Below are 18,385 nucleotides of genomic sequence, written 5' to 3' on the forward strand. Positions count from 1 at the left end.
ATGTGGTTTCCATCTCCTCTCCCTCCACAGATCCCTGTGCTCCTGAATCTGAGCCAAGACCCTGAGGTCAGCCTGCCTGCACCCCCACTCATGTATGCCCTGGCCCTCGGTGCCTGCCTTGGAGGTAAGGGGGAGGGGAGGCCTGATACATGTGGAGGAGCAGCCACTTTGAGGAGCTTGTGGGGAGTGTGTATCAGACTGAAAGGAAATGATGAAGAACCTGGATGATTTCCTGAGTGGAAAAGCATCTTCCTCTTCTAAGCCTGTCACGTCTCACTTTCTACAAAACTGTCCCTGAGATTCTAAGCTCATGACCTCAGGAATGTCACTGTGGATGCCTCACAGCTGACTGGATCCCCCACTTTGTCCTAAAGAGATGACTGATACTTAGGAGTAGATTTTGAATGAGAAACTGCCCTCAGTTTTATCTTTCTTATTATCCTTTCAGGAGAGGGATGTGAAGTTATGAATGGATAATCCAGGAGGTAGACTCTAATCCAAGAATAAGAAGAAAGATGTGGAGGGGGGTAGGTGGGGGGTGGTGCACTTGGTTAAGCACTCACATTACAGTGCTCAAGCTCCCACAAGTGGTGAAGCAGATATCTCTCTGACTTTTTCCCTCTCTGTCTCCCCCCTCTTCCCAATTTCTGGCTGTCTCTATCCAATAAATAAATAAAGAGAATAAAAAAATTAAGAAAAAGAAATGTATATAAAAATAAGAAATATGAAGACTTTTATATTTCTTTTATATTTCCTTGTGAAGGGAGGGAGGATGTTGTCATTTGGAGAAATTGAAAAATGAATTCGAGAAAAATGTCGGCAGAGAATAGCCCCTGCTTAGCAAACCCAGGGTGCTGGATGTGCTATTCTTAGCAAACAGTTGTGTTAGAGGCCTTCTCACACTTAGGAACCTAATCACCTTTGGGGACATGAGAGGATTGGGAGGAATCTTAGGTAAACACACCAGATGCATTTTAAGTTGTTATCCCTTAAATCCAGGCGTTCGTGGATAACACAGCTTTCTTTGTTCTTTTATTAATCTTTCATTACTAAATCAATATCCTTCTGTGTAGTTCATTTCCTTGTTTGTAAAGAGGGATTAATGTCATCCAGTGAAGTTTCTATGATTTCTGGAGAAATCATGGACCCGAGAGCTTAAGCTCTTACCAAGCTTCAAATAACCTATTCAAATGACCCCCATGCAGGAAAAGAGAAATAATACTTTCACAGCTACACTTATCATTAAAGATGAATCATGAATCCAAGGACTCCTTGAAATGTGTCCTATGAGGGGTTGTATTCCTCCAACCATACTGTGCAGCTGCTATAGTTCAATATGCTTTTGAATCGGCAGTCCACCTAAGCTAACCATACCGTACAGTGTCACTTCCTTTCAAGGTGATATCCTCTTGGCTCAGGGAGGACCAGAAAGAGCCCAGAGGGTCAGCCAGGCCAGAGAAATATTTCCAGAGAGTGAAAAGTGTAGCTGCATCTCAATGACTGAGAAGCCCCTAGGTCTAACTCCAGTCCTCCAAGGACATGTAGAACGAAGGTGGATTGCCTAAGAGAGAAGTCAGCATGGGCCATTTGTATGTCTAATAAACTGAAGTAGAATTAGATGCCTGTTTACAGAGCCCCTCTCAAATGCAGGGTGGAGCTGTGAATCCTTTTTTAGCTTACTAAGCCTTGTCATTGAATAGTACTTGTTACTGATTTGGCCAATATCCAGTAGTGCTAGGTATTAGCTGTACAATTACTGGGACTGTGCATATTACCATGCAAAAGGACCCAGGTTCAAGTCCCCGATTCGCACCTTCAGGGGAAGCTTCATGAGCTGTGAAGCAGTGCTGCAGATATCTTTCTCTTTTTCTATTTCCCCATTCCTCTTAATTTCTCTTTGTTTTATGAAAACAACAGCAATGCTGTACTTATTATGTTGTGGACACTCTTACATCAACTCAAGAGTTATACATTAAAATAGTGGTAAAATATGAAAAACATAACATTTACAATTTTAACTAGTCTGAAGTATATAGTTCATGAGTGTTCATTGTTGTGTTACCATCACCACCATTACCTCTGGGACATTTTCATCATTTCAAACTGGAAACCTATTCTCATTAAACATAACCCCCCAAGGTTTAACATTTAAGATTATTTATTTGTTTGTATTAAAATATTTTACTTATTATTGAGAAGACAAAGAGAGAGAACAGAGAGAGAAAGAAAGAGAGAATCAGATATCACTCTGGTACACGTGATGCCAGAGTTTAAACTTAGAACCTCATGCTTGAGGCTGATCCATTTTTCTACCTCCCAGATCACTTAATTTCTCCTCTTCCTCCTCTTCTTCTCCCACCTCCTCCCCACCTACTCCTCATTACTATTTTATGAGAGCATTATTCAGCTCTGGCTTATTGTAGTGCTGGGAGTGAGCCTGGGATCTCAGAGCCTCAGGGATGAAAGTCAGTTTATATAAACTTTATATTATCTCCTTATCTCTGACCAGACCATTTTAGATAGATGTTTTCAGTTGGCTTGTGAAAAGTCATTTGCTATATAAATTGGGTGTGCTTTACTGGGTAGTGTGAAATGAAACAATCTTCTCTGATCTGACCCCAATACTTTTTTTGTTTGTTTGTTTGTTTTTACTGAGAACCTAGAAAATAAAATTAAATAGTCTTGTGAAACCTGTGATTTAGTCTACCTAGGTATCCTAGAAAGCATAGCTTGATGCAAATTTCCTTTCCTTTCCTTTCCTTTCCTTTCCTTTCCTTTCCTTTCCTTTCCTTTCCTTTCCTTTCCTTTCCTTTCCTTTCCTTTCCTCTTTCTTTCTTTCTTTCTTTCTTTCTTTCTTTCTTTCTTTCTTTCTTTCTTTCTTTCTTTCTTTTTCCCTCTTACCAGAGCACTGTTCAGCTCTGGTTTATGGTGGTATAAGGGGATTGAACCTAGGACTTTGGAGCCTCAGGCATGAGAGTCTCTTTGCATAAGCATTATGCTGTCTACCCCGCCCACAAATTTTATTTTCTAAAGTTGCATTAGGAGGAGCCATCCTGGGACAGAGAGACTCAGGGAGGAAGGAGAGGAAACACATACTGGGTATAGCTCTGGTTTATGGTGGGAGATTGAATTTGGGACTTTGGTGCCTCAGGCTTGAGTCTCTTTGCATAACCAATATACAATCTACCCCTGACCTGAGACAGTCTTCTTCCTCATCTTCCAACCTGAAAACAGCTTCAAAAGAAAACATGGTAAGTTTTTCTGGATGACTCTTTTGGAACTTCTGTGCCATGGAAGGGAAAGAGATAGGGGGACATTTCCCTCTTTGTTCCATGTGGTCTCCTATCTCTCACTTGTCAAGGTTTGCTCCAGTTAAAAAAGGGAAGATTGTTGCAGAATGTTGTTCTCAACAGAGCAGAGAGAAAACTGGAGTCACAAAAATCACAGAAGATCCTAAGAAACATGAATGAGATAAATTCTAGAAAGAAACAAGTCTTTCCCAGGAGAGCAGAGAACATGGGTGCCTTTACCTTGACTGGGGATAAGAGAGAGAAACTGAGTGAAATTTCTCAGTGTCTTTGCTGAGTATATGATGAGACTGGGGATACAGTATGGCGATGACAGAACAGCAATGGCAGGAAGCTTCTGGCTTTGCATGGCAATGGGTCTAAAGCAGTCTTTTATTTTGATTTTTTAAAAAATATTTATTTATTTATTCCCTTTTGTTACCCTTGTTTTATTGTTGTAGTTATTATTTGTTGTCGTCATTGTTAGATAGGACAGAGAGAAATGGAGAGAGGAGGGGAAGATGGGGTGGGGGGGAGAAAGATAGACACCTGCAGACCGGTTTCACTGCTTGTGAAGCAACTCCTCAGCAGGTGGGGAGCCAGGGGCTTGAACTGGGATCCTTACACTGGTCCTTGCACTTTGCACCATGTGCACTTAACCCACTGTGCCCGGACTCCCTATTTTGATTTTTTAAAATCAGCACTGCTCAGCTATGGTTTATGGTGGGAGACTGAATTTGGGACTTTGGTGCCTCAGGCTTGAGTCTCTTTGCATAACCATTATGCAATCTACCTCTGATCTGAGGCAGTCTTCCTCTTCCTCTCTTTTCTCCTTTGCTTCCTCCTCCTTCTCCTCTTCCTTCTTATTGCTAATTATTGTGCTAGTGCTCAGTGCCTGCACTGCTAATCCACCACTCCCTGTGGTCCTTCCTTCCTTCTTTCCTTTCTTCCTTCCTTCCTTCCTTCCTTCCTCCCCTTTCTGTTTCATTGGATGGAACAGAGACAAATTGAGAAGGGGGCAGACAGAGGGACAAAGATACTTGCAGACCTGGGAATCATCCTACCCCCACCCCCTGCAGGTGGGGAACTGGAGCTTGAACCTGTCATTGCACTTGGTAATATGTGCTTGGTAACCACAACCCAGCCCCCAAAGCAGTCTTGTTTAAAGGTTAGAGAACCTGGGACTTTAGAGCCTCAGGCATGAGTCTCTTTGCATAACCAATATGGTACCTACTCCCTGCCCTTGAGACAGTCTTCTTTAAAGGTTAGAGAACCTAGGCAGCACTTTAGAACATGGAGAATCCTCAATGATCAACCAAATATAGGGAGAAAGACTGTTGTGGCTTGCCAAATCAAATCAAATCATCAAAGGAATGATTTGATTATATAGCATGTAGACTCCAGAATCTTCTTCAGTGATTAATTCTTGATGAGAGCATTAAAGGTTGGGAGAGTTAAATTAGGTTGGCAGACAGGGGGAGAGGACCCCCCCTCTTTTAATGAGACTGGGGCTGTTTATGATGCTGTCACAACACTTTATTCAATACATATACAATCCCAATACCCCGGTACCTCTCCTATGAACTATAATGGCGCAGGTAAGGTCTCATCAGTGATGTCCTCTTAAACAGTCTGATCTCTCTGGCAGGTCTGGAAACTGGTGGTCTTGCTATAGTAGGTCCGGTAGTCTGTGGTCAGCCTAGGGCAGGTCCAGCGGTCTGTGGTCAGCAGGCAGTTTGGTCTCTCTAAGAGGTCCAGATGTGGTTAGCCTGGAGAGCAGGTAGTTTGATCTCTCTAGCAGGTCCGGATGTGGTCAGCCTGGCCTGGAGAGCAGGTACAGATGTGGTAAGCCTGGAGAACTGTCTGCCTTTGGTCCAGCTTAGGAATCAGTAAACCATGACCACCCAAGGGTTGAGCTGAAGTGGTTGTGCGACGAGGGGACAGGCACAGGGGAGTGACATCACAGATTGCTCCGTTTCAGTCAGTCCGTTCAGTGTCCATTTCACTGACTTTTTATCTGGGCTTGTCTAACATGTCAAACTAAACTTATCGACCTAAACAGGCGCATCTGTTATCTCAGGTTTGAGCCTCTGGTTGCTGTTTGTGAGGAAAATATTTTTTCTCTTTCTCAAAAATATTTTGACAAATATTTACCACCAACTTCTCACAAATATTTACTAGTTGTTTCATAAATATTTTTCACACATTCTTATATACTGTCACTTAATTATTTTAACATTTTAAATATTCAGTCATTCTAACTTTACTGCAATTGAATGTTATACAGGGGGGCACCTGTCTGAATGCATGAATTTTCCTGTTCCTGACAATTCTCTTCTAGTAAAACTCTTCCCACCCTCAAAACACTGGCAGCAAAGAGGATCTAAAGGGGGTTAAATTGTTATGTGGAGAGAGCCAGGTGGTGACGCAGCAGGTTAAGCACACATGGTGTGAAGTGCAAGGGCTGGCGTTAAGGATCCTGGTTGGAGCCCCTGGCTCCCCACTTGCTGGGGGTTCGCTTCACAGGCAGTGAAGCAGGTCTGCAGGTGTCTATCTTTCTCTCCCCCTCTCTGTCTTCCCCTCTTCTCTCAATTTCTCTCAGTCCTATCCAACAACAATGACAGCAATAAAAATAATAATGATAATAAGGGCAACAAAAGGGCAAAAATAAAATTAAAAAAGAAAAAAGATTGAAACAATTATTATATGGAAAACTGAAAAATGTTATACATATACAAACCACTGTATTTTACTGTTAACTATAAACCATTAACCCCCAATAAAGAAAAAATTCCAACAAAACAAAACAAAACAAAACAAACAAACAAGCAAAATAACCACTGGCAGCTAGTGACTGGCTGATTGTAACTCAAGATGCACCAAAGCCAAGTCCTCAGCATATCAGATTGGTTCCATGCCCTGCACAGACAGGTTGGTACAAATGAGGAATCTCCTCATCGTGTGTCGGTGTGAATATCATTACTTCAGTCCCTACAGTTCCTTATAGAAAATACCTAGCATGCCTTGATAAAGTGCACCTGTTAAAAAAAAACAAAAAACTGACACTAATGATTGAATAACTGAATGTTTCCTAGGACTGGAAACAAGGCAAGGGTCCCTGTCCTTAGCGTCCTCCATCTCTCTCTATCTCTCTGTCTCCCTCTCCCTCTCCCTCTCCCTCTCCCTCTCTCTCTCTCTTTTTCTCTCTCTCTCCAGCACAATAATGCAAAGGGTTCTAGCTAGTCCAATGAAACAAGGAATTGCTTTTCATATAGAACATAATGAACTATTGTATTATTTATAGATTTATGAATTTTTGCTTGCTGATAATTTCTTTCTTCCTACTTGCAAAGCGGTCCCTTTGATGGTGCCTGCAATCATCAGATCAAAAGTGAAAGGATCTGAGTGTGACAGAACAGAAGGGAACAGAAGCTTCCCACCAGGGTAAGCCAAGACTTCATTCTTACTTCTGATGCTTTGGTTCCAGGTAACGGGACCCTGATTGGCGCATCTGCAAATGTCGTATGTGCAGGGATTGCAGAGCAGCATGGATATGGCTTCTCCTTCATGGAGTTTTTCAGGTACTGCCTAAGTTCATTTAAATTTTCTCTTTCTGTCATTCCTAAGTTCATTTAATTAACAAATATAGCAACACATACTATTCAGCACGAGAATAAACATCCCCCCCCCCCACGGGTATTTGGTGTAGGTGGGGCTAGCTCAGAAATCACATTAAGCATGTATGGCAGAGACTGGTTTCTTAACACATAGGATCCTCTGAATCAGCATTTCCGGGTCAGGAAATGGTTGTGGGATTTGCAGTTATTTTGTGGTGTTGTTTTCTGGAAAAAAAAAAAAAAAGCCAACGGTCACATGTGCTGTGACTGTCCATGATGAGGGTGCAAGACAAGGGTCTGATGTCCCCAGTGCTCAACCCCCTCCCCGTTGGGAGATCCTTGGGTGGGGTCTTCTAGAACCATAGACTAGATGCCTGGGGTAAGTAGTACCTGCTAGACTGGGCTTGGTCCCTTTGTTCCTGACTCCCAACATGCCATTCGACATGGCACTGGTGCACTTTGAAAGTAGGTGAGTGTACAGAGTGAAGTTGGTGGTTCCAGGAATATGATGCTATGAAAATAAACTTTGGATATTGAACAAAATTTCTTTCAAAGTTCTTGGACTGTCAATTTAGCTGTAAGTGTGCAGTGTGGTGTCTCTGAGAACAGTATCTCTGACTGGATGCAGAGCCTCCTGCCCTAAGCCCTGCACTTCTGCAGAGTACTGCTCACGTGGGGGTGACTGAACCTGATGTCATATCCAGGTGAGGACCATTATCAATCTCTATGCTTAATAAGACATTGACTTTTCCTGGACATTTCCATTGTTTGTTATCCACAAATGGTATTTGGCAATTTTTCAGGGACACAGATTTGAATGCCACTCATGGGAGTCTTGGGTGTGGGAAGCCACTTGGCTTGAGAGTCAGCCACAAGAACACATTAAGATACCCCAACAGGACCCTGGGAACATCATGGATTCCTCTGCTAATGGGTGGTACTCAAAACTGAGTCCTTAACCAGTTTCTTCTTGTTTAGTCTTTCATCTACCTCCTGCATATAAAAGGAATGCTTTTGTAATTTAAGCAAGAATTATAGTGAGAACAGCATTCATTATAGTAAATGTCTGTCACTTTAGCAACTGAACTCAAAACTTAAAATCTTGTCATTTTAAAAAAGTTCTCTTGAATGGAATCATATGATGACTTTTTAACCTCACCAAAATTGCCTAAAGTTCTTCAAAGTTGTTTTGCATAACCATATTTTATTCCTTTTTATTGTAGTTGACAGCATGCACCATAGTTGGTACCATGTGCTACCTCAATTTACCATAGTTTGTTTAATAATTCACTCACTGGAGAATGTCTGGGTTATACCCAGTGGATAAATAAAATAAATTCATATGAGGGAACTTGTGAATATAGCTCTGATTATGTTCACATATTTTTTTTCCTTTAAGATAATAAATGGGTAGACTGATACCACAGCCATGAAGCTTCATTCAGTGCAGTAGGGACCAGGTTCACACCTGAACTCTACACATGAATGACATTAAGTGAGCTATTTCACTGGTCCTTACATATTGATTTTAAACACAGATTTTTATCTCATCTGGGATGAATGCCCAGAAGGCAGATTCCTGAATCATGTTGGGTTAGTAGTGTTTTGTTTTGAATACACACACACACACACACACACACACACACACACACACACACACACACACACATAGTGTTGAACTGAAGCTTTCTTCAGTGCATTGAGGTCGGGCTTGAACATGGATTATGCACATAGCAAAGCAGCGCACTATCCAAGTAAGCTGTTTTGTCAGTCCTGGTTAGTTAGTTTTTGGATAGCCAAAATCAGATTATTATTTTTTTTCAAGAGTGGCTGTATTTCCATATTATGTTCACATAAGCATTATATGAGCTATCCAGTTTCTGTGCATCCTCTCCAGCATTCACGTTTGTTGATATGCTTCTAGTTCTGCTTCTGGGATCCCTTCTGTTACATTGCTTGATGTTGTGGTCTATTTACATGGTCAATCTGTTACATTGGTTTGGTCTCACTCCCCCTGCCTCCGGAGATTTTGGTTTAGTCTTTGCCTTTTCACGCTTCTTCCTTCTCCCCGCCCCCATCCTACATACTTCCTGGGTTCCTGACACTGCTGCCCGAAGAGAGAGAGGAGGACAGAATTGTGTGGTGATTAGATTAGATTAGTTTTTTGAACTGTTCCCTCGTGAATAAAGAAATATTGCTTCTCTGCTCAGCCGTGTGTCCCTGGTCATCTGTCTCCCACGAAGCTAGCCCAGCATACTGGCGCCCTGAACTTTGACTAACACACGTTCATCAGGTTTTTTTTTTTTTTTGTTGTTGTTGTTGTTGTTTTGTTTTTTGCCTCCAGGGCTGGGTCTGGGGGATGAATCTACTGCTTCTGGCATCCATCTTATCCATTTGTTGTTGTTGGATAGGACAGAGAGGGGTTAAGAGAGGAGGGAAAGACAGAGAGGGGGAGAGAAAGATAGACACCTGCAGACCTGCTTGACCACCTGTGAAGTGACCCCTTTGCAGGTGGGGAGCTGGGGAGCTAAAACTGGGATCCTTACTCTGGTCTTTGTGCTCAGTACTATATGTGCTTAACCTGGTGTGCTACTGCCTGGCCCTCATGTTCATCAGTTTTTGTGTCAATTTTTCTTACAAGTAAGAAGTGATATATTGTTGCTATTTTTTAAATTGATTTAATAGTGATCAACATGACCATAGAATAAGAGGGGTGCAGTTCCCACTACCAGAGTTCTGTATCCCATCCTTTCCATTGGAAGCTTCCCTATTATTTATCCCTCTGGAAGCATGGACCCAGAATCATTATGGGGTGCAGAAGGTGGAAGGTCTGGCTTCTGTAATTGCTTCTCTGCTGGACATTGGCATTGATAGGTTGATCCATACTCCCAGCCTGTTTCTGTCTTTCCCTAGTGGAGAGGTAGGGTTCTAGGACATGTTGGTGAGGTCATCTCTAGGGTTGGTGAGGTAAGTGAGGTAAGTGAGGTTGATGTCATGGTAGTATCTGCAATTTGGTGGCTGAAAAGCATTAAGATATAAAGCAGAACAAATTGTTTAATAACCAAGAACCCAAAGGTAAGACTATAGCAGATGAGATTTGGGGTCTTCATTTTGGAAAAAGCTAGTAGGTCTATTTTAGGTATTGATATTGAACATCATTTTATAGTCTTATTTTTCAGTTGTGTATTCTGTTCAGTGACATGCCTTTTAGGGGTATCTTTTATATGCAGTGTATTTGTTGGAACTTGCATTTGAATCAAAATAGAAATATTTTTACTTTGAAGAGGCAAGTTTAGGTCCTTGATTGATATGACTTACACTTGTCATTTGATTTAATACATTAATATCTATTTTATGTGTTGTTACTATCTTGTTACTGTCTTTGGTCCTTTTTTTAATTCAGAGGAATTACCATCTTGGTATTTTAGTTTTATCAAAGTAATACTGGTTTATAATATCACATAAGTTTCCATTGCCCAGTCTAATAAAGCAGCACTTGTTTATGCTACATGTTCACACTAAGAGTCAGCTATTTTCTCATTTAATCTTGAACACTTAGTTTGTATGGTTTTAAGGGTATCTTATGCTTTCTACCTATTTCTTATACAACAATTAATACATTTATTCTATTTTCCTCCACTTATTTCTTCACATACCTACTGAGTCATTTTTTTCTTTCAAATTATAGAGTATTTGCACATTTTCCCCCACCACCCTTGCCTGTCAGGTTAGTGTCTCGAGAGGGAGAGATGACCCAGGAACTAAGCTCTTGGTGGCAAGGCAATACAAATCTTTATTCATTTGAGCGCATAGAGTCTGGTGCTAGCACACCTGGTTAAGCCACATGGCACAAACTGCAATGGCCTGCGTCAGCCTCCCAGTCTGCATGCCTGCCCTGACAATACCATACATGGTTAGTAAAGGGGTGGAGAAAAATGGAAAAGACTGGAAAGGTAGGAACTTCCTTAGCAACTGTTGCGAGGGTTTTAACTGGTAGGATTAATAATAATACCCTGGAGGCAGGGTGGGCCTTGAGGGTGGAAAGAAGATAGATCAAAGGAATGGAATGGGTGGGGATCTTTCAGGCAAAATAATGATTATGTAAATAGGTCATAGTATCAGGGAATGTAGGGTGAAGCAGGTTTAATGTCTTTAAGGAATGCTGGGCTCTGGTGGGAAGATCCAGGATGTTTTTGTGGGGGAGGGAAGATTTACATGGCCACCAACCTTTTGAGGTTTATGTGTCCCCCTTTTTGCTCAACCCTGAGACTTACCAGGTGAACTCACCTCTCAGGTCAAGCCCTGCCAGGCTCCACCACATCCCCACAACCTCCCTGCACTTGCTATGCTTGCTTGTTTTATGTCTGTAATTAAAGAGATTTACAAAATAAAATTCAAGTTACCTGTCTTCTGGCTGCCGTGTCCCATGTCACCTCTGAATGGATGAAGTTAATCTTTTAGAGAAGTTTCTGTTTTAAACAGTACAGTACCCCCTGTACTGGGGTTGCAGTTATTTCTCTATAGTCTTAACATTTGAAGGGGAGCTTGCATTCTTTTCTGATAAAATCATTGAGTCATATGTGTTTTCTCTGAGCGTCTTGAAAATGCTATCACACTACCATGTCATGTGTACAATATTTGGGGGGAGTCTACTGGAGGCCCAATTCCTTTACTTTTGCTAACTTATTTATTTCTATTAATGTTTAAGACTGAAGATATTTTAGTTTGACCTTGTTTTACCAAAGCTATACTCTGGAGTCGATTGTTACCTGTAAATTTTTTTCCAGATGATAACTTGAGCCTAGTTAATATATGTTATTATTATTGTTGGTGGTGTTATAATTATAATTATTGTTGTCATCATAGCTCCAGAAAGGTTTTTCAGTGTTGTTTGCTTTATTTGTTTCATGAAGTAGGTCATTGCAGTTAGTTTGAATTGCCTTGGTTCAATAGCACCCTCTGTAGTCAGTGTTGTGGACTGCAGCTATTTACGTGACTGACATACATTGCTTTTGTTTTATTTTTTAAAACTATTTATTATTTATTTATTTATTTATTTATTTATTTATTTATTTATTTATTTAACTTGAGCACTTCTCAGCTCTGCCTTATGGTGGTGCTGGGGATTGACCCTAAAACCTTGGAGCCTTAGGCATGTGAATCTTTTTGCATAACCATTTTGCTGGCTCCCCAACTCCTCATATATTGTCTTTGCAATAGGGCTATATCTAGTATTTTTTCGTTCTCTATGTCTTATAATACTTTTTCTTTTCTCTATACCTTCCATTCTCACCTCCTACTCTCTGATGAGCATGTCTGCCTTTCTTTCTGCTACTTTTTGTCAGCAAAGAGTGCTCACCAAGGCTATCATTCCTTGCCCTCTGCACATTTATATCCTTTTCTCTATATTTTTATGCTTTGATTTAGCAGGATTATTTTTAGAGTGTTTTCACTTAGGCTGGACTTTCTCTTTCTGTATTTTTTTTTTTTTTGCTCAATGATAGAAACTTTATTTATTTTTAATGAAGTTTCATGAATTCCTCTAGCTCTTTGCAGAACCCAGGAGCACAAGCTTGGGAGAGAACTCTCCTGGAAATTGTTTATTTCTTTGCTGACAAGGAAGGTGAAGTTTTGTTGCTTTTTGTATTTTAGGTCTTTTGAAGGCATGGGATAAATATGCTTTTATCTTTATTTCTTATTGGTCTGTAGAACTTATTGGGCAACCTGATGAAGTCTGAATATAGATGAATATTATTCACTCACCCCCAGAAGCTTCCTGCTCTCTTTCTTAAGACAGTGGTTTCACTTCATTCTCTCTTGGCATCTTCTTTTCTTGCTTTACTTGGTCTTTTTGGAAAGACTTATTTATAAATGTAATCTTGGCTAATGTTGGATTCCTTCACTGGGTGTAATCATTGCCTTCACTGATATTATTTCACATCTGTGGGACACTCATGAGGGAAGACTGCATTGGTACTTCTTCATGGGACACCACTCAGGCAACATTGACCAACTACAGGTTGTTTCATCAATTATTAGTGCAGATTGTACCACTTTATATCTCTAACATTAGAGGAGTTGATGTTGGAGATTTAAAAAAATGGCAGAAATTAGCCTTCATAAAGTTTTTATTATCTGTTTGCTTCTGAGATTGATTGGAACAAAACAAATTACTTAGACTTAAACACAAGCACAAGCTGGAAAATTAAATGAAAGAGAGAAAAATATCACGGTAATAAACTGTTTAGAAAATGCCATTGTAAGAACAACCTTTGAAAATGTCTTCATTTTCTGTGACTCAGAAGGATACTGAATATTAGTTAATAAGTTAGAAGAAAGTTTTCTTTTCCAATTTGGATTATAAAGACTTCATTCTGTCTCCGGTTTCAAAGATTTATAGTTAGACATTGGTATTTCTTCAAAGGTCAAAACTGATGACAATGTAATATTAGATGCCATGTTAAGGTTACTTTTTATATTAATCCCAATGCTGTAAACTCATTGAACCATAAATCAAATAATTTCTTTGTTCATGATGATTAACATCATGAATGTGAGATCAATACTTTCAGAATGTAAATTTTAAAGTCAAGCTTACCTATATATTTGCTAAGAAAATAAAGGTCACTATAATGCAGCTTTCTCCTGGTGAGAGCAGGAATGACTTGTCCAGCTTCTTTGAGCATCCATTCCTTTCGTGCCTGAAAAGATACTCAAAGCCATCAACCCTTATTCTCCTCTTACCATTAATACAAGCATAAGAAATCCTTACTCAAGTGGTTTACATAGAGATTCAAAATTTGCAACATTAGGGGGATACCTATTGGAGTAGGTTTTTATATTATTGGATACTTCTAAGCAGTGATTATGAGAATGGCCATTTTATGGGGGTAGGAATTGGGTATACAAAGAACATTGGGGGGGCATTTAAAACCTTTAAAAACAAAGAGTTACAAAAAGCTTAAGAAAGCCACAAGAGTCCCAAATACAGGATGCTAGGAGAAGTGGTGCAGAGAAGGTTCTCGAGGAAGCAAGGCCAAATAGAAAGGACCTATGATTCTCTCCTCCCACATCAAAAACAAAGTCATAATCTTCCTCATAGAAACTAAATTTCACAGGGGCTGGGTTGTGGCACACAAGGCTGAGTACACATTACAATGCTCAAGGACCCAGGTTTGACCCCAAAGCTTTGAGAGTGGGGAAGCAGTGTTGCAGGTATCTCTCTGTCTCTTTCCCTCTCTATCATCCCTTCCCTGTCGATTTATGGCTGTCTCTATCCAATAGATAAATAAGGATAAGAAACTAAATTTCACAGCCAGAGAACAAAAGATCAGCCTCTAGGTGACATAGACAGAGGGAGTTTTATCCCAAGTAAGCATCCCTTCTGCATGAACACATATCACAGTAATTAATGGGACTTTAATCTTGTGAGCAGAGGACAAGTTATACTGAATTCTTGGCACCCCAATATTAGTACAGTTCTGTGTCTACAGCCATGTAATAAAAGGAAAGGTAAAAAAAAAGCTGTAAACTGGGAGTCGGGCTGTAGCGCAGCGGGTTAAGCGCAGGTGGCGCAAAGCACAAGGACCGGCATAAGGATCCCGGTTCGAACCCCGGCTCCCCACCTGCAGGGGAGTCGCTTCACAGGCGGTGAAGCAGGTCTGCAGGTGTCTATCTTTCTCTCCTCCTCTCTGTCTTCCCCTCCTCTCTCCATTTCTCTCTGTCCTATCCAACAACGACAACAACAATAATAACTACAACAATAAAACAACAAGGGCAACAAAAGGGAATAAATAAATAAAATAAATATAAAAAAATCAAAAAGCTGTAAACTGGGTGGGGACTGTGGGGGCAGCTTTCCTAGTGGCTATAGCAGTTTTGCTGGAGCAGCCCTGGTGGACATCATATTGGAATCCAGGTTGCAAGGTAACAGAACTGAGAAACACCCATGTAATTAAGTCCCTTTCTAGCTCACAGCCTGTCTGATTCTGTTGTTCACCAGCCCAGAGTATGTGCCAGTACTGGAGTAAGTCAGGACAAAGATCCAAAGAAATGTGTCACCACTTTATTATCTTTTTCAAATTAACCAATAAAGTTATCTCTGTCAGGCACACAAAAATTGCCCTTGCTTTTTGTGTCCTGTGGTCAGCTCAAACTCACACTGATGGCGATTTATTTATTTTGCCTCCATAGTTATTGCTGGGACTTGGTGCCTGCACTATGAATCCACTGCTCCTGTCCGCTTTTTTTTTTTTTTTTTTTTTTGGATAGGACAGAAAGAAATTAAGAGAGGAGGGGTACACAGACAGGGCAGAGAAGGAGAGAGAAGGAGAGACACCTGTAGACCTGCTTCACTGCTTGTGAAGCATCCCTCCCCCCACAGGTGGGGAGCCAGGGCTTGAATCCAGATCCTTGTGTGGGTCCTTGCAGGTAGTACTGTGTGCGCTTAACTGGGTGCACTGTCTCCTGGTCCCCCATTGATGGGGATTTATGAGGATCTAGCATTTATGTATTTGAACCATGGAAATCTACAATTTGGCTAGTGAATAGCCCACTTTAGTTGACCTCATAGTTCACTATCTAGGACTGATGAGTAAGTTCCTGAAGGAGTCAGTACTTAACAGCACTCTTATCCACAGGAGCCATTGGTTACTGTAAAGACAGCCAATAGAGGCTGATGCTATGAATAATTTTTACCTTCCTCACACTAGTCACTTCTCCAGTTCTCTGACACCAGCTGAGTAGCCTACAATTTAATTCTGACATTTATGGCCTGGAGTTCACACAGACTCCACAGTTTTACAGACTCAGTCCTCAATTCCTCCACCCTCATTTTGGATATTGGCTGCAAGTGTGGGGTCTCCAGAACATACTCTGGAGCAGAGTAGATCTATTCTGAATAATATATTCACTGCCAGCGTTTCTTTTTCTTTTATTTAATTTTATTATTTTTGTTTTTGCTTTCAGAGTTATCCCTGGGGCTCAGTGCTGGCACTACAAATCTGCTCCCGGATTTTTTTCCGTTTTATTTGAGAGAGAAGGAGGTGACAGAGAGGGAGAGAGAAGGAGAGAACATTGCAGCACTGCTTTACAACTCGCAAAACTTTCCCCCTTGCAGGTGGAGAGCAGAGGCTCAAACCTTGTTCCATTTTGTGCCTAACAGGGTATGCCACTGCTCGGTTCTCACCAATGTTTCCTTGTACTGAAAACTTTGATAGTCTAAAACACAAGATAGAAATATGATAGCATGGAGTTGTCTAAAGAGAAATTTTCCCATGCTTTTGCATTGATCAAGTTTCCTACAACTGGAAAGAAATCTCATGAATCACTTTTTTTTTTAGCTGTCTTATGCAATTTGTTCTTAATATATTGTTAATTGAATGGCAGAGAAGTCTTACTTCAACCCACCATTACAGAACTCAGAAATAATGAACAAATTAAAATGATGGGTATGAAATGACTAAGAAAAGCTTTAGAGCCTTAAGTGATTAAAATTGACTAGAGAGTAAACACCTTGGTAAAGCAGAATAAAGTGAGATGGGGATTAGACTAATCCAAAGAAAGCTGTAGTCGTGTTCCAAAACAATCTCTATGAACAAACTGCACATTTAGTAACTTTATACAAGTATAAACATCAGAGTGTGTTTCAGTGCCTACAGATAGCAGAACTGTGCATGCTATGTACTTTTCACGAGAGCATATTTGCTGGCTAAATTTTGGGGTCACGGAAGTTTGATCTTCACTTCCCTGTGTGGAATGTTATGCTATCATTTTATTAATCAAATCTGATTGTCAAATCTGTCGTCAACTTGCAATGCTGTATAATTGGGGGAGTACAGCTTCACACCCCAATATTGTGCATATGCTTCAGAATCCAGCTACCCCAGAATTCCTGTGCCTTCATACTGTCACATTCACCCTCACCAACCATCCCGCCTGACACCTCTTACCTTTTCCTTTTTTAAATTATATTTATTTATTTATTTATTTATTTATTTATGTATTCTTAGGTAGAGACAGAGAGAAATTGGGAATGGAGGCTGATATAGAGAAGGAAAGAGACAGAAACTTGCAGCCCTACTTCACTACTTGTGAAACTTTCCCCCTGCAGGTGGGGACCAGGGGCTCGAACCCAGGTGCTTGCACACTATAATGTGTGTGCTTAACCAGGTGCATTACTGTCTGCCCCCACCAACTACCTCTCATCTTTTCCCATTGGTAGTTACTATATTTTTAAGAATCTAGGAGATGTTCTTGCTGTGTTTTGTCAGTATGTTTGCTCTGGCTTGAATATGCAATTTAACATTTTTTTTTTTAATAAAAAGGAAGCACTGACAAAAACCATAGGATAAGAGGGGTACAACTCTACACAATTCCCATCACCAGAACTCCACATCCTATCCCCTCCCCCTGGTAACTTCCCTATTTTTTCATCCCTCTGGGAGCATGGACCCAGCGTCATTGTGGGGTGCAGAAAATGGAAGATCTGGCTTCTGTAACTGCTTCCCCGCTGAACATGGGCATTGACAGGTGGATCCATACTTCCACCCTGTCTCTCTCTTTCCCTAGTGGGACAGGGTTCTGGGCAATCAGGGCTCCAGGACACATTGGTAGGGTCATCTGCCCAGGGAAGTCCAGTTGGCATCACAGTAGCATCTGGAACCTGGTGGCTGAAAGAAGAGTTAACATATAAAGCCAAACAAATTGTTGACTAATCATGAACCTAAAGGCTGGAATAGTGAAGATGAAGATTTGGGGGTCTCCATTTTGTAGATAGTTAGTAGGCCTATTTAAGTTATATTCCAATGGGCCTAAAACTATATTAGTGTTTTTTTTTTTTTCTGAGCCTCACATTTGATATGCAGGTGGATCCAAATCATTGTATGGGGAGATGTTGTGGCTGGAAAAAGGACCAGAAAGCTGGATCAGGGAAGAGAGTAGCTCCCGAATATGGGAAAAGTGTATAAATGTTGTTGATTGTAAACCCTACTGATTTGATCTGACCTGGGTCCCATATTTACCTTAGGAGCTTGTGTGACCTCTGCATCCTTGTAGATCTGATCTCACATTCTGTGGTCATGAGTAGGAATGTTCCAAGCTGCACCAATTTCAAAACCCATCTTCCTCAGGTAGAGCATAGAGTATGTTATCCGGTCTCCCTTCGGAGGATGGAACATTCTCTACCATTGTTGACCCAGATGGCAAGGTCCTATGGGGGGCTTGCACACTGTAATGTGTATGCTTAACCAGGTGTATCACCGTCTCCCCCCCCCCCCCCACTACCTCTCATCTTTTTCCATTGGTAGCTACTATATTTTTCAGAATCCAGGAGATGGCCTTGCTGTATTTTGTCAGTATGTTTGCTCTGGCTTGAATATGAAATTTAAAATAAAATGTTATAATGATGAACCATACATATTGACAGATTGATGGCCTTAACTATAAGGTGATGCATCTATAGATAGCTAAATCATTTATCAG

At 40.8% G+C, this 18,385-nt stretch overlaps 1 protein-coding gene across 5 annotated transcripts in view; it reads left to right on the top strand.

The window, feature by feature from the left end:
• OCA2 (OCA2 melanosomal transmembrane protein) overlaps nt 1–18,385 on the top strand; it is a 452,195-nt gene that overhangs the window by 306,429 nt on the left and 127,381 nt on the right. For all 5 annotated transcript variants that reach the window (XM_060179243.1, XM_007533891.2, XM_060179245.1 and 2 more), the window contains 2 exons: nt 31–124; nt 6,775–6,868. In XM_060179243.1, the coding sequence (XP_060035226.1) occupies nt 31–124; nt 6,775–6,868 (188 nt within the window). The remainder of the gene's footprint in view (nt 1–30; nt 125–6,774; nt 6,869–18,385) is intronic.

The sequence above is a fragment of the Erinaceus europaeus genome, chromosome 20, assembly GCF_950295315.1.
Source record: "Erinaceus europaeus chromosome 20, mEriEur2.1, whole genome shotgun sequence".
Lineage (NCBI taxonomy): Eukaryota > Metazoa > Chordata > Mammalia > Eulipotyphla > Erinaceidae > Erinaceus > Erinaceus europaeus.